General features: G+C 54.0%; 4 protein-coding genes across 4 annotated transcripts; 3 read left to right on the forward strand and 1 right to left on the reverse strand.

The window, feature by feature from the left end:
• Positions 1-2,916: 2,916 nt before the first annotated feature.
• Positions 2,917-3,839, forward strand: LRP88_08347 (dihydroneopterin aldolase; the record flags this gene model as incomplete). The annotated part of the gene is made up of 2 exons (XM_083244855.1): positions 2,917-3,582; positions 3,633-3,839. The coding sequence occupies 2 exons, from the start codon at positions 2,917-2,919 to the stop codon at positions 3,837-3,839; spliced, it is 873 nt and encodes a 290-aa protein (XP_083099349.1).
• Positions 3,840-4,054: 215 nt separating this feature from the next.
• LRP88_08348 (GIG1 family protein) lies at positions 4,055-4,777 on the reverse strand (the record flags this gene model as incomplete). Its single annotated transcript, XM_083244856.1, has 2 exons — positions 4,055-4,198; positions 4,250-4,777. The coding sequence occupies 2 exons, from the start codon at positions 4,775-4,777 to the stop codon at positions 4,055-4,057; spliced, it is 672 nt and encodes a 223-aa protein (XP_083099350.1).
• Positions 4,778-7,456: 2,679 nt separating this feature from the next.
• Positions 7,457-9,537, forward strand: LRP88_08349 (UTP glucose-1-phosphate uridylyltransferase; the record flags this gene model as incomplete). The annotated part of the gene is made up of 4 exons (XM_083244857.1): positions 7,457-7,561; positions 7,966-8,037; positions 8,115-8,191; positions 8,247-9,537. 4 exons carry the CDS (start codon positions 7,457-7,459, stop codon positions 9,535-9,537), a joined length of 1,545 nt encoding a protein of 514 aa, XP_083099351.1.
• Positions 9,538-14,571: 5,034 nt separating this feature from the next.
• On the forward strand, positions 14,572-15,404 carry LRP88_08350 (uncharacterized protein; the record flags this gene model as incomplete). Its single annotated transcript, XM_083244858.1, has 3 exons — positions 14,572-14,764; positions 14,817-15,212; positions 15,265-15,404. The coding sequence occupies 3 exons, from the start codon at positions 14,572-14,574 to the stop codon at positions 15,402-15,404; spliced, it is 729 nt and encodes a 242-aa protein (XP_083099352.1).
• Positions 15,405-15,677: the final 273 nt, after the last annotated feature.

Here is a 15,677-nt window from a genome sequence, read left to right on the forward strand (position 1 = left end):
CGTTCTTTCGTCGCCAATAGTCCCCTATGGTAATGCCCGAAACGGCCGAGAACGAAAGACTCGGAGAGGTGAGGGCGGACCTACCAATGCCACCAATGGTGGCATGATCCAACTGTCGGGAAACTTTGACGAACATGGGACACCATTAGCCTCTATGCAAACCCCGGCCTTCAGCCCTTGACTCTCCCGCCGCCGCTCGGAAGCGACGTCGATTTGGACGTGAAAGACTTGACCGTTACATTGCCCCTTGGCAAGAGATCCACAACTCATAAGCACAAGGCTGTGGTGGGTAAAAACGTTGCGATAATCGGAAAGTTCCCCAGGGTCTCTTGGTGTTTGGAGCAAATTTCACCTGCTTAGTGGCACTCAATTCAGCCGACAAGAGCGCAAAATTGGACATTCTTGACATGCACGACGGGTAAAGAACCTGCATGATACTCTGCGGCACCTGTCTGGGCGCGACAGGGGTCTTCTGAGCGGTCAACTTGATCGGTTCTAAGCCGGGCCTCTACTCTGCGCCGACTTGCGGAAAGCTAGGACTTATACAGGGCGGAACAGAGGATTGGATGACGAAGTTTGGGTATCAGTAAGGGCACGGATGTCATTGCCGCGAAGTGATTCAAAGGACTGAAACAACGGACACAGGTTCAATCACTAGAACCACCGAACCTACTGTTCTCTAGAAGACGCGAAGTGTGGCACGGTCCCCAGACTCCACGCACAACATCACCAAGGCCAAGAATGGTTTGGCTGGTTACCGACTCAGGCACGTCCCGCATACCTAGTCGTGGGGTCGTCCGGGAGGCTAGCTGGATTTGGTTTCAACGCCGGGAGCGTTTGAGCTAGATCGCCTGAGAATTCACAACCATTTTTGGCTTCAAGCATCATCTAGTAAACCTGGAGTGCTTGAGGCCAGGTTTGCGATCGCCGTTGAGGTCCAGCTCCAGGGGGGGCTTGCGAGGCTAAGGCGGGCCCCGTCCGAGGGGGGGCAGCGGAACTCAGAGCACAGCACGACAGGCAAACCTAAAGGAGAAGGCTGCCTGGGTATACCCATGCCAGGTTTCAAGATGCCCCTCTTCCAGAACGACGTTGTGCTTCACTGTTGCGGGTTGTGTCGCAAGGCATCGGAGTTGCAGGCACACAGCTCCGATGAGGCTGGGGCTAGTGTTGCCGTATGTGGACTAAAGAGGTTTGCTCGTGTATTGACAGCAAGGAAGCAGTTGAAGCCGTTATTTCTCTGTTCCGAGCATAGTCAACGCCACTCGGCTACATTTCAGCAGTCGCAAATTACGAATGTCGGGACGAGAGAGTGCGGAGCTACTAAGTTGCTGCAGCCGCGTCGTTCAGGCCTCAGACCTCAGGATAGCAAGCAGTCTTGGGGTTTAGGCTTTGAGGTCGAAGTTTATCAACAGTTTGAGATGGGGCCTGATGTTGCGCTTGATGTTGCACTTGGATGGTGCCATCGTCTTCCGTTTCGAGGCAGGGACAAGATCTGTTGTCAGTGAACCCATGTCTTGGCTTGGCGGTCGGTTGGAGTTGGGTTTCACCTTTTGGTCGCGACCCTGCCCTATCTTGGCATCTTCAGGTCTTGGCGGAACGAGCTCAACTTGTTGAGCGGCCCGTTATGGAGATGGAGGCTATAGGTTGGGCAACCGAGTATCATCTGAACTCCAACCTGCCATCCGAATCTCTCGTCCAGAGATGCCGTGTCTGAGTCCCGCGGACCCCCGGGCAACCAGCCTGAGACGGCGGGTTTTTTCCTGGCTTGGCTTTCAGTTGAACCGCGTCTGCAGGCTCGACTTCCGTGTGGTTACCAGGAGCCCGACCAACTGGAACCGAATCGTGCGCGTCTTTTTTGAGGGGCTCCCCCACGCTGTCGCGTTAAACCACGCAGAGAAGGTCGATCGCACGGTGCAGTAGACGTGTTCCAGAAACGACTCAGAGCCCAAGAGATAGGGATAGGGAAACAGGTGTTTCCTCATACGACAAGATGCCCGAGCGCATTGGTCCTTGCAGGACGCTCGTGCCAGGATGAGGAGTGTACGGCCTGGTCTAAGGAGTGAAAAAAATGCAACCCTGTGTGTTCCTTTGCGGGAAGGATGCGGCTGGGTGTCTTGGGATATCTGGGCTCGGGGAGTACGTAGTAATCTATCGCCGACAAACTCTCACGGGTCGGGTCGCGGAGGATTAAGATGTTGCATATTAGATTGTTCATTAACATTAGACACTGGAGGTTATGTTTGTGGAAACAGGTCCATTAAAAATACTGCCAAGCCGAACTTTTCAAAATCCTAGTTACAGGTGTCTTGAGCCAAATGTGAGCAGCATATGATACAGTTTGAGCAAACTAGTTACCCAGCATTAAAAGAATGCCTCAAATTACTGACTAGAAATGTGGAACAGCAATATGTCCTCCTCTGGCCATATTTCTTGATACTTCTCTGATGTGAGTTTTTACATCCAGAACAGTTCATTCGATATTGGTCTAGGGTAGGTGGCTTCACAGCTGATATTGGTGAGGAATAGGTGGGTGAAGAACTTGATCGTCAACAAGCACTGATAGACAATTAGACGAGTTTTGCGTAGGTATGCTCAAAATATTATTTGCGGTTTGACGAGAATTTACCATTGTTATATCACCTGGTGTGACGAGCCTTCCTGATTTTGAAATGGACGGTTGTATGGTGCCAGTGGATTGCCTTTGCCCCGCCATTGATTCTCATTTTAGCCTCTCCCTCTCCAAAGTCTTCAGTGACATCAGCTCTCGACAACTTGATCATATCCAAGAAAAGACTGGTCAACAAAGCAGGAGACTCACACACCACAGAGAGGACTAGCGAGAGTCTCAGCCTCACAGGCACATCTATCCAAGCCAAGCCAAACCAACAAAAACCGACCCCTCGATCACTATCCACCATGACTGGAGAAGCCCCCATCGTGTCGTCCAGACGACTCTCGAATGACGAGGGAGACCCCGTCGCCGTCGTCCGCGTGCGGAACCTCCAGACAACCATCCAAGGTCCCAAGGACGCCTGGGGCCGTGGGGCCAAGCAGCAGCCTCTCCTGGTATCGGCCGAAGTCTCGCTCACCCAGCCCTTTGGGACGTCGTCTGCCGACGACAAGGTCGCCTCGGACACGGTGCATTATGGCCTGCTCAGCAAGGCCATCCTGAGCACTCTGGGTCGTCTGCCCAAGTCGGGATTGTCACTGAGCGATGTACTGAATGAGCTCTGGATCGACCTCACTGGGTTTCGCTACAACGGGCTGAGAGGGCCCTCGACAAGCGAATCGAAGTCGTTCCTAGACATCACCTTCATTCGTCGACTGACCATCTCACTCATTCTCCCCAAGGCGTCACTGATGGGGAGTGCGATTCGTCTCTCTGGATCTGCCCTCTTCAGCAACTCATCACTCACAACGCGGAGCCTGGAGCTCGGCCTGGAAGGTCTTCGGGTTCCGACACTGATCGGTGTCAACAGCAACGAGCGCAACGCCAAGCAAGTCGTCATCGCGAATGTACGGATAGACGAGTACGAGACCATGTATGATGACTATGCCGTCCTCGAGAGTGTGGTAGTCGATGTGAGTATACCGATGTCAGAGCGAACGAGTCGCAAGCTTACAGTTGACAGGCAATGATTGCGTCGTCGTATGAAACACTGGAGGCCCTCGCAGCAGACCTTTCGGTACAGATTGCCAAGCAGCTGCAATCTAAGCGCGAGGAGTTTTATGGAGCGATCATTCGTATTGGACTGGAGAAGCCTACCGCCGTGCCCCTTGCTGATGCAGCCTGTGTCGAGCTGACAGTCAAGACGGAGGATGTCAAGATTGAGACCTAGACTGAGGTCAAGGCGAAAGACGTCAAGACAGAGGAAAAGACAGGGAAAAAAGCATTCCAATTGAAGTAGAGAGATATGAAATATGAACAGAAAAATTGACCTGTGTACACTGCTAGATGTGCGATGCTCCGATACACCCCTGAAACTCAACTACACTACACGAAAATAAGACGAATTCGCAAACCCACGCATGAAAAACACCTGCGCCTTTTCATCTATTCCATCTTCAAACCACAGCGAGGAACGTCTCCCTTTGTGACGGCGCGGATGAAGTCGGGATCTGGATCAAACAGCATGACGTGAAAGTGCCTGACAGCATTCACAGACTGCAAAGCCCGCCAATTCTTGAACCACATGACCTGCTCTCGTCAGCATTTATCCATCTCAGAAGTCAGATCTGAGTCTATCACATGTTCATTAGGGATATTTGCCCGAAACGTTGTCGTCACAAAGTCATCAATCTCCTGCCTCGCCCCGTCGGCCAGGTCCCCCGTGGCAGGGTCCTCGACGAGGTCAAACTTTGTCCACACGACGAGGTGGACGATCCTGGGGTCTATTCCGTATGGCGCATCGTTGTGGAGGATCTTGTAGTCGTCCTCAAACTCAAAGGGTGCGCCGCGCGGCGCCACAGGGGCAGACCAGCCTAGCCGCTGGTTGAGGATGAAGTTTGCGACGCTGCCGTGCTTCTTCTTGAGGTAGAAGACAAAGGCCTTGTAGCGGCGCAGAGCCGAGGGAACGCGCTTGAAGACCTCGAGACGGTTGGACTGGACGATCTGGCGGACCTCGTCCCAGGAGAGGACGTGAAATTCGGAGTCTGGGGTCGAGAGGATGCCGACGTCCTTGGCTGAGAGGTTCTGGAGAAAGTCGGGACACTGATCCGTCCTCTCGTCCTCCGGGATGTTGTAGTTCCAGTACTGAAGAGTCTCTGCGCTGCCCATGATCGTGCCTTACAAGATAAACAAAGGGATGAGTTTAAAGGAATCAAGTTACGGTGAGATTTGGGCAGCGAAGGATTTATTATCTCTGAGATGCGAAGGGATAGCACCCCGTCAGTTGCAATAAGCCGGCCGGCGGTCACAGGGGCGAAGATATCGAGTCAGAGGATTCTAGACGGCGATGGCCCGTTTGTAAGTCGGTGAGCATACGATGTTTTTCTTGATGATGGCGTCTGCCTGCGATGACGAGGCGTGAAGCTCTCGAAGCCGAATAACCGTTTTACGTGGGGGAGAAAACGGACCGTTTTCCCACATGACGGGCGGCCGGCTCTTCTCTTCTCCACAGGGCTGCAGATGACATGAACGTAGCCAAGCACTCTGTTCTTCTCGTCATTGTGGCAGTTCTATGGGAAGCAAAACTTGGAAAACACCATAGAAGGGGTTGCACAGAGTTGTAACATATTTGTAGTGATGGCATCAAGTTTCCACTTTGGAGGCAGCGTCGTTGAAACCTATGCTTGCCAGATTCGATTGGTGGATGATGATGCACTGGCGGGTCCCAGGCACGGCTCATGGACAGTGGAGGTTGTGCAGCAGACGATAACAGGCTGGGGAGAGTCTTGGCTCTACCAGGTTGCTTTTTATGGCCTTTGCCTTGTCATTGCCACCCTGTGAGTGAGTGAATGCTTCCCTTCCTTTGTCAAAACAACTCAAATCGGTTATGCACGTCGGCCAGCATCCATGATGTGACATGACAGTTCGGCTTGTGTCCAATGCCGGGCCCACGTGGCGAAAGGCATGAAAGCGCGCACCTGCGAGCCATACAGACACACACAGAGAAAGAGATCTTTTGCCGCAGCGGAACGGAACGGGAGAGGCGCTTAGAGATGGGATGGTTGTCGTCCAGGCCAACCGACCGCCCTCCGAGAGAGTTCCGGTCCGTGTCTCGAGGCGATATGAACGAGACCGATGTTGCCCAAGTGATTAATTATCACAGCCTCACTCAGGCGAGAGTGTATCCCTGGCCATGTCTCCTTCACATGGTAGAGAAAGACAACGGCAACTGGTTCGCAGGGAGATCGACCGGGAGATGGCACTAACGTTAGCTACAGTACCTAGACAAGTCGTCGAGTTCGTCCATTCACTCACTCATTCGCATGCCTCCAGCTATCCACTCTGCGCTTCACTTCATTTCGCCGGGCCCAGACAGACTGGATTGCTGCTCGTTTGCTTTACTCGGCCAATGACAACCGACAGATATGGGCCCAAGAGCCGCCTGGCATGCCTGGCGATGGGAGCTTTGACCTGGGGCCTGGGAAGCTTGGGCCTTAATTTAGGTGGACATCCATGGAAAGGCGGGACTTCATGACACCTGTACTGTACTAAGAATGGAACAGCTTAACAAGCTCGTTGGGAATACAAGCAGATTTCGTTTCGTTGGTGAGTGGCGGAGGTAGTAGTCGGCCTGGGAGCGAGATTCGCCCACCGGCAATAGTAGGTGAGCGGTTTTGTTCGCCTCGAGTAGAGGCCGCCACCAACAAGGTCCGGCCAGCACTGGATCGGATATCATGATGGTGATGGATACCGGTATCTGCTGCATTGGATCCAACTGCAGCCACATGCAGCAGAGTAACCATATCGTCGATACTGGCTTGAGTGGTTCGCCGCCCATCATGATATCCACCACAACCTCTCTCCTGCTTCCGTTCCATCCACGTCGTGCATCCTCCCCCTCGGCTGAGAGACTCGTTCACGGCCTTCATCCCGAACTTCCTCTAGAGGGGGGATTCCCCTGGTTGGTTGGCACGCCACCGAGGGAGATCGCTGGTGCAAGTGGTGGGGTTGCTCCCCATGTCCAAGGCAAGACCAGAAATTAATCATTACGACGAGATCCCAGATACGATGTCCATGTCCAACTAATACTGGAAAAAAGGAGAAACAGGACATGCCCCCATTCCCAGTTGCCTGAGCCTACCCAGTGTTTTGTTTATATTTATATCTCCCTCGTCTCCCTCTCCGTGACACACATCATAACTTCTCCCCTATCCCTCCAAGCCTGACAACGTCCAACAAGGTGAGCAGAAACAAAAAAAAAAAAAAAAAAAGCCTCCATTCCCTCAATCGTAGGCATATCATGATGAGACATTGCAATTGCCAAGCCCCCGACGTCAACAAAGACAAAATAGCACAACAACACCGCGTGCCAGCTCAACAGCTAACGCCCCAGAGCTAGTAGACCACTGCCGAATCCATCATAACTTGACCTGTCGCCCAAAAGGTTGCCTCTCTCCCCAACGTAACCTGCCTTTGGACAAAAGGAGCAAGAGACAGGAGACTATCCGCCGAGATAAACGTCACTGTTACCGTCACACTTTGAACCGCGCCTTTTTTTCAGCCGTTCATCTTTTTTTGTCGACTCTCGGTCTCGCCACCCCCACCAACACCTTCCAGTTCTGCTGGCTGCTGAGCTACGGGCATCACCGCCCCGCATCCAATCCATTCTCCTCCCTCCTTTACCTTCCGTCATTCCTGACCCAAACTTGAACTCGACATCCTCCATCCTCATCCTCTTTTTTTGAGCCCTTTTTTGGAGCCCTTTTTTGCTCTTCACATTTTTGCTCCCCTTGAAGCCTGACAGCTTGTTTTGCTCCATTTCCTCCTGTATCCCTCGTAACCGTCACAATGGCCAGTGCAATCAAGAGCGCGCTGCCTACCCACCTGAAGCCTCACGCTGGCAGTGATGATCAGCTCTTTGAGCGCCGTCATGGCAAGACGCGCAGTCACATGGTGAGTCCTGCACTGCCCTCTAGATCCCTCAGTTCTGCGAATCCATCAAGAAAGGCCCTACGATTCAATTCAGGGGGAACCAGTGACAAGGCCAACATCTTGGGTCGTTGCTTTGGCGAGGATAAGGCCTGGTTGTCCATGCGCCCCCTAAAGCTCCCAGTCACCAAACGTCGTTCACAAGCATTCACAACCGCACACGGTGGAATCGCCGTTCTGTCACTTTCTCGACTTTAAGCTACGCTGCAAAAGCCGAAAATGATGGCACAACGATTCACTGCCCTCGCTGCTCATGATCGCGAGCTTCCCTCTCCGCCCCTTATCCGCCCACCCTCGAAACACCAATTCCCACGCAATCAACCGAAATCAACGCGAGTCTCAGAATCAACTAACACACTATGCCTCAGGCTTTCGAGAACACCTCGACCAACGTCGCTGCCGCTCAGATGCGAAATGCTCTGACCAACCTCGCCGAGACCGTCAAGGACCCCGAGCAGAAGAAGGCAAGTTGCGAGCGGTGACCATGGCTTCAACATGTGCTGACCGTGCTCCGCAGCTGTTCGACACCGAGATGGATAACTTCTTCGCCCTCTTCCGACGATACCTTAACGACAAGGCCAAGGGCAACGCCGTGTATGCCTCACCCCAATGAAACATATATCCAGGCTGGTTGCTGATGATCGCATAGTGACTGGGACCGCATTGCTCCCCCCGCCCAGGGCCAGGTCGTCGACTACGAGGACCTTGCCAACACCGAGTCGGTCCAGTTCCTGAACAAGCTGGCCGTCCTCAAGCTCAACGGTGGTCTCGGTACCTCGATGGGTTGCGTTGGTCCCAAGTCGGTCATCGAGGTCCGTGATGGCATGTCCTTCCTCGACCTTTCCGTGCGACAGATCGAGTTCCTTAACCGCACCTACGACGTCAACGTGCCTTTTATCCTGATGAACTCGTTCAACACCAACGACGACACCGCCGCCATCATCAAGAAGTATGAGGGCCATAACGTGGACATCCTCACCTTCAACCAGTCCCGATACCCCCGAATTTACAAGGACTCTTTGCTCCCCGTCCCCAAGAACTTTGATGCCTCCATCAACGAGTGGTACCCCCCTGGCCACGGTGACGTCTTCGAGTCTCTGTACAACTCGGGCATCCTCGACAAGCTCCTGGAGCGGGGCATTGAGATCATCTTCCTGTCCAACGTGGACAACCTGGGCGCCGTTGTCGATCTCCGCATTCTCCAGCACATGATGGAGACCAACGCCGAGTACATTATGGAGCTGACCAACAAGACCAAGGCTGATGTCAAGGGTGGTACTATCATCGATTACGAGGGCTCGGTCCGCCTGTTGGAAATTGCCCAGGTCCCCAAGGAGCACGTCAACGAGTTCAAGTCGATCAAGAAGTTCAAGTACTTCAACACCAACAACATCTGGCTCAACCTCAAGGCCATCAAGCGTGTTGTGGAGAACGACGAGCTCGAGATGGAGATCATCCCCAACGGCAAGACCATCCCCGGCGACAAGAAGGGCGAGTCGGACATTTCCATCATTCAGCTCGAGACGGCCGTCGGTGCTGCCATCCGCCACTTCAACAACGCCCACGGTGTCAACGTGCCCCGTCGACGATTCTTGCCCGTCAAGACCTGCTCTGACCTGATGCTGGTCAAGTCGGACCTCTACACCCTCAAGCACGGCCAGCTTCAGATGAGCGCGGCCCGCTTCGGTGATGCCCCCCTGATCAAGCTGGGTGGCGACTTCAAGAAGGTCTCGGACTTCCAGAAGCGAATCCCCTCCATCCCTAAGGTGCTGGAGCTAGATCACCTCACCATCACTGGTGCCGTCAACCTCGGCCGCGGCGTGACACTCAAGGGCACCGTCATCATCGTCGCAACAGAGGGCAGCACCATCGACATTCCCCCCGGTTCTATTCTCGAGAACGTCGTCGTCCAGGGCAGCTTGCGTCTTCTGGAGCACTGAGTGGATAGAAGACAGGCCTGGAGGACCATGTTGTAGGTGCCAGTTGGCTCGCTCGGTGGCAGGATGTTGTTGGAGTCACTTTGATCACGACCTGTCGAGAGTGGATAAAGACGGCTATACGGCACACACAGTGATGGGATGGAAGAGAAGAGTTAATACGGGTGTCATGGTTGAAGAGGAGGCGAGTCTCCGAAGCCTATGCCTACGGACAAAAGGGCCCGGTAATGGGCGACCAATCGCTTCTGATGACGAGAGATATACTTTGCGTATGTACGTACTTGGCAAAACAGCAATAGCTCGTTACCTTTACATAGGGTACAAGAGCACATTTTTAATTGAAAAAGGACAATGGCAATTTCTCTCGAAATGAGTGAACGGACATGCTGAAAAGGAGGTGGTGTTTGTTGACATGGAGGATTGGTCATGAGTGATGTGACGCGCCACCAGATGGCATTGACTTTTGGCGGCGGCGGCATCGACTAACCCAAGCCAACCAACAATCACCCGAAGGTCTATCCTAATTTTGGGATCAGATCTAAATCTTAAGTCTTGGAACGGCAAGTTTTGAAACCCGGACTAAAATTGGATGTGGCTGGGGAGGGAGTCACGAGAGTCGAGAAGGAGGACGAGGCCGAGGCAGTAAGACGACGGACAGCCATGTGGTTGTGTTGTAGGTCAGGTCTTTTGACTTTTGGAAGCGCCGTGAAACACGAGAACAATTGCATGAAACAAAAGTTACATCTCGGTAGGGTAGCAGCGGTGGCTGATTATGGCAGACTCGAGATGATGCATGCGGCATGAGTGACGGATGACGGAGGCGTCAAAAGAGGAGAGGAGAGCTCAAGCAGGTTTGAGGGTGAGACGAGGGGTGAGGGAGGGGGAAAGGCTGGGGTTGATGGCCGCAAACAGAACAGGATCAACGATGATCATTGATAGACACTTGGAGATTACTCGGCTGTATAGCTGCTATGAGAGGGAGATCAAAGGACCTGGATCGACACAGTCATGACGGTCCATCGGTGAGGCATTTCAAGGTGATGTTCAAATAGAGCCAGGGTGAGCTGGATAGCTTCAACTGCTGCATGACGGATCAAGTGCCGAAGCCTTGGTCCGTAGGTACATCATGCGGACGTAACCGTTGTCGCCATTGTCCAATGCCCACGGCGGGAGGCATTAATAAGGATATTATCGCGGTCAGGCCAGGAAGAGGCCCAGTCGCCGATAACCAACAACGCCGAGCGCCCAGCCGGCAGCCCGGCGTTTTGGAGAGATAGGTCTGGGGAGATGATGGGATGGCAGACGGGCCATCGAGAGAGAGTTGACCAGCATGCAAAACCTTGTCCAAGAGCTGTCCAGTACACTTGCTACCCAGGTCCAGCTCTCAGAAGGACCCATCATTCCACGAAGCGGCAATGCACGTCGTTGCATGCGGGCGGGGCTGAGGGAGATTGCGTCGCCGATGCAGCCCAACGAGAGCTGGCCGGCCAGTGGGTAGAGACACTGCGAAGAGTGGAGATGAGCAAAGGAGGACAAGGGCCAGGCGTGGACGCTAATGCGGTCTCTAGGCCAGGGCGAGAAGAAAAAGTTGGGGTTCCCGAGCTGCTTGCTCATGATTTGCTCCTTGCTCCGGTGCGCTTCAAGACTCGAATCCCGGACCACACGTTGGATCGTCGAGTCTCGTGCTTCGTTCGGTTCGATTTTGATTTACTTTTTTCTTCACTTCTTCAGTCTAGGCTCTTCGCTACCAGGGTATCCATAGGCCAAGACGGAGAAGGGCGAGACATGCTCAGAGGAGGATCTGCCCAACGGTGTAGAACCTGTCTGAGAATCGCGCCTTCGCCTCGCCCGGGTTTGCTTGACCGTTGGGTGGCAGCCAAGGCCCTGCCTGCGACGCTGATGAGACGCACCACCGAGGCGATGCAGTCGGCTCAATAGTCCTAGCAGTAGCAGCAGTAGCTGCCGGCCGTCGGTCTGGTCTCTGTCTGTGAGCCTGCGGCGTGGCGTAGCCGATGCTGTGTGTATAAGGCCATCAGCCGCGGTGGTCGATGCATAGCTGCCTTGTGCTATTGGAATTGGTCTTCATAAACTGCTCAAGTGTGGATAAGCAAACTCTTTTGGGGGCTGTGAATACCACCATTGACGTCGACCCATTGGCTATCCACGACTTCGAGGCCATCGGCTTTGACTCAAAGAAGAGGTCGCCGAACACCTTGGACACCATCACTCGCTGCTTTCCGACCATCCATCAATCATGCTCCGCCACCAAGCATTGCGTGACGATGGGAAGAATGAACAAAACAGTAAACATGCCGACCCAGAAACAGCACCAAAAGGCCGACTTGGCCTCGGTGTAAGTTGACGCTAGAGGCGGCGAGGCGGTCTTGGAACCAGACTGACGGCATGTGTCACCATCCATTGATCGATCGCATGGCAAAGGCTGGGGAAGAAGGGCGACCATTAGTCCGGCTAATTATCCATCTCGAACCAGTTCGACTAAAAGAATGCATCGTACGTAGGCCATTGCGTATGCTGTCTCTGCCCCTCCATCTCGAGGCTCTCGGCATTGCAGAGTTCTTCAAGTCGGGTATGGGCCAAGAAGCAGGATGAAATAATGGATGCGTAGGGCAAGCCCGCTCCTGTCGATCCGCCAATGCCAGAGAGGGAGCCGGTCAGCATGTAAAGATCTTGCATGGAACAGACTGACTGGCGTCTGCATGCTGTGTTGTCTTCTGCCCGTTGTCGTTGCCCTCGTTGTTCGATTTTCAGTCCAAGCAACGCAGCCACCCCACACCATCAAGGCACAACCACCCAACCTAATTCGCAGCTAGACGCACTCACCCGGGAGCTGTTGAGCGCTTGCTGTGTTGACCGAGAAGGCTGGAGACGCTGTAGGCGCTGAATTGGCAAGCCATCGAGCTCCTGAGCTACCCTGGGGGATATGATTCGAAGAGACCGGCAACTTGAACAACGCCCCTTTCATCAACGCTTCCAAGAAACATGAGAGTCATGGCAAGATCAGGTCAAGTGGATTGCAGGGAAGAGAGGCTGCGCAAGCTCGCCATTGGAGCTATCGAAAGGCCAAGGGGGCGAGGTCATTAAAGTGTGGCCCGAAGAGGAAAGGTCGGTGCGCTAACGAGATCACATTCTAAAGCGGCAAGCATCCAGACCGCCCATGAGCAACAATCTCTCAGTTATTGCAGGCGACAACGCTGAGATTTTCCGGAAAGTCATCTGTCCAGGACCGTTGGCGACATGGGTATGCGTGCTGATCCTGTGCTCCCCCATTCTTTATCAGAGAAACGTGCAATGTGGACATCGGCAAGGGGTGAGTGAGGTGTAAGAGAGACGACAGCTCGTCCTGCATGTTTGCTACCGTCTGAACCCAAGAAACGGAAGTCATCGGCTAACGTGCCCAAACCAAGACACAACAACAAAGGCCTCGCTAGCGTCAGCTTGTTGAAAGGCTTGCAGCGGCTACCATTGCTGGTGGTGTAGCGGTAGCCCAGAACCAGGCTGCAGAACAACGGCTAGCCGGGCAGGAATACCAGCTCCGATCTCCGCCGGAGAGGCGCGGCTAAAGGGACGTACCACCATCAACAGTGCAGTGGGCGAGTAAGGCTGGAGATGACCAGAGATCACTTGGCCGCGGAGAGCGAGAGTGGACAGGGCATTTGGCCACCGCTCGTAGGCCAGAATCAAGACTTGGTCCAATAACGTCGCGGCAGGCCCGTTCGCCCCCAGGAAAGTATTGTAGCATTAAAGGTAACCACCGAAGGCCAAGAGTTGGTTCAGGGAGACGACTCCAGTTCTGATGGATCGAGAATCAAGGGAAAGGCTGCGTGCTCTGCGCGGCCTGTGGGTGGTGTCGGATGTCGTGGGCCCTCTGGCCGGGCGCGTGCCACTTTTTGGCTGCCAGGCACAGCAACCCTACAGGTCGTTAGCTGGTCCTGCGGCTGGGGTGTCCCTGGACCGCGCCCGCAGTAAGCTTGGAGCTTGATCCAAAACAGGCATAGCGCAGACATGCTAGACTGGGGCTCACTAATTTCCCCAGCAAGGGTTTGATATCGTCCGTTCTGGTTCGGGGGCTCGGGGGCCCGTGGCTGGCCGGCCTGTTGGAGGAATGTGATGATGAAAGGGTTTCTAGCGAAAGTGAGCTGGCCAAGGATGCTGTACCGAAGCATTGGCCAGTTGCCTCCCTACCCAGGTAGGCAGGTGTGGCATGAGCCGAGCGACGGCCATTGGTAAGTTGGACCGGGTCAGGACAAGGAAGTTGCAAACGGCAAGCCAGAGACCCCAAGCGAAGGAAGGAAGGGAAGGGAAGGGGGGAAGAACCATCGTCGTCGTCCACCTCCACAGACGCCTCTTTGCACGCCTCACACATCACACACCCCAACCAGAAGGAAAGTGACTGTCTTTCCTTGCCGGGGGCCACCAATCTGTCCGTCCCCCCCTTTGATGGATGAGTGCTCTATGATCCATTGCCGCTGTTCCGTTGCCCTTTATAATATCTCTCCCTCCCCTTCCTTTCCGATCCCTTCTCTCTTGTTCTCCATCAACGTCGCCCTTCGTCAACTACAACCTCGTTGTTCCTATCTACCTAATGTAAGTCGATAGTCTTGAGACTTCCTTTCATAGTCGGATCTGCCCTTCCCTTGCTTGCACCTGCACATCTCTGGCACCGGCCCGACACTGGCAATCGGCACACACCCGTTCACGATGGAAGTCAACCGCCAACCAGTCGAAACTTCAACGTTCATTCCATTGCGAGTTGCCACTGGGGAACAGCTGCCGCCACGGATCAGTCGCCGAGCAACGTCGAAAGTGTCGGGTGCCTGAATCACTTCTTCCAAACCCAAACCAAACACAGCCAAACCCCACTTGACTGTCAACAGCACAGCAACAACAACGGCAATACTATTTAACAGCTTCACTCGCCCTTTGCTCATTATCAGACATCCAAACACGACTATTTACTGACATCCGCGACAGTAATTTTAGTCACTCTTTCAAACCACACACCACCCAACCTTCAAAATGAAGTACACTTTCGCTACCATTGCTGCCTTCGCCTCCGTGGCCATGGCTACCCCTGCTTTCCTCAACAGCAAGTGGGATGTCGAGGAGGGCAAGCCCTTCACCATCAAGTACTCCGGCTGTGAGGGTGGCTGCACCATCACCCTCCAGAACGGCAAGTCCAGCGACACCAAGGACGTCGAAGTCCTGACTGGTAGGTTTTCACGAAATCAGCTTGAGCGAGGGCGTCTCTAACAAGCAAACAGCCACTGCTGAGGGCGACTCTTTCACCTTCACCCCCGGCAACCTGCCCTCGGACACCTACAACTTCAAGATTAAGAACAACGAGGACGGTACCGTCAACTACAGCGGACAGTTCCCTTACCAGGGCACCGGCACCGTCCCTTCCAAGACCGAGGCCGAGACCTCCGCCGCTGAGACCTCCGCTGAGGAGACGACCTCTGCTGAGGAGACTTCTGCCCCCGCTACCACCTCGGCCACCACTCTCACCACTGTTTCCAAGCCCGTTTCTATCACCACCAAGGAGAAGACCACCACCGAGGAGCACACCACCATCCACACTCCCATTGCCACTAAGAATGCTACCACCCCCATCCCTACCACCAAGAAGGCCACCTCTACCGGTGCCAGCTCTACCGAGGGTAAGTACACTTGATTTGATACGTGACGGACTGTGCTAATATGCCTCATTAGGATCAGAGACTACTGCTGCCGAGACCTCGGCTGCTGCTACTGGCAGTGCCACTACTGTCCCTGAGAGCGGTGCCGCTCGCATGACCTCATCCCTGGCTCTGATTGCCGGTGCCGTTATGGCCATGGTTTATCTGAACTAAGATATGGGCATGATGTTAATGCATTTGCGCAAGGGGGAAGAGCGGGTTGATGAGTTTCGGCTTTTCGGTGTATAATCTTCTTTAATGATGCCTCCTTTGATTTCTTTTCGGTTACCCCACGAGGCGTCTGCGGCCGGCGGTTCCCCTGAAGAAGCCGCCTGAGGCGGCTTCTCTGAGTGTTATGAGCGCCAGGTATTCTAGAACTCAATTGGACTCAATGTTGGTCTACCCTGCTACAAATGTTTCCTCTCCTTGTCCCTTGTGTGATGTGAA

This window comes from Fusarium phalaenopsidis (genome assembly GCF_050370095.1).
Source record: "Fusarium phalaenopsidis strain FUZ10S chromosome Unknown contig_32302, whole genome shotgun sequence".
In the NCBI taxonomy this organism is placed as follows: Eukaryota; Fungi; Ascomycota; class Sordariomycetes; order Hypocreales; family Nectriaceae; genus Fusarium; species Fusarium phalaenopsidis.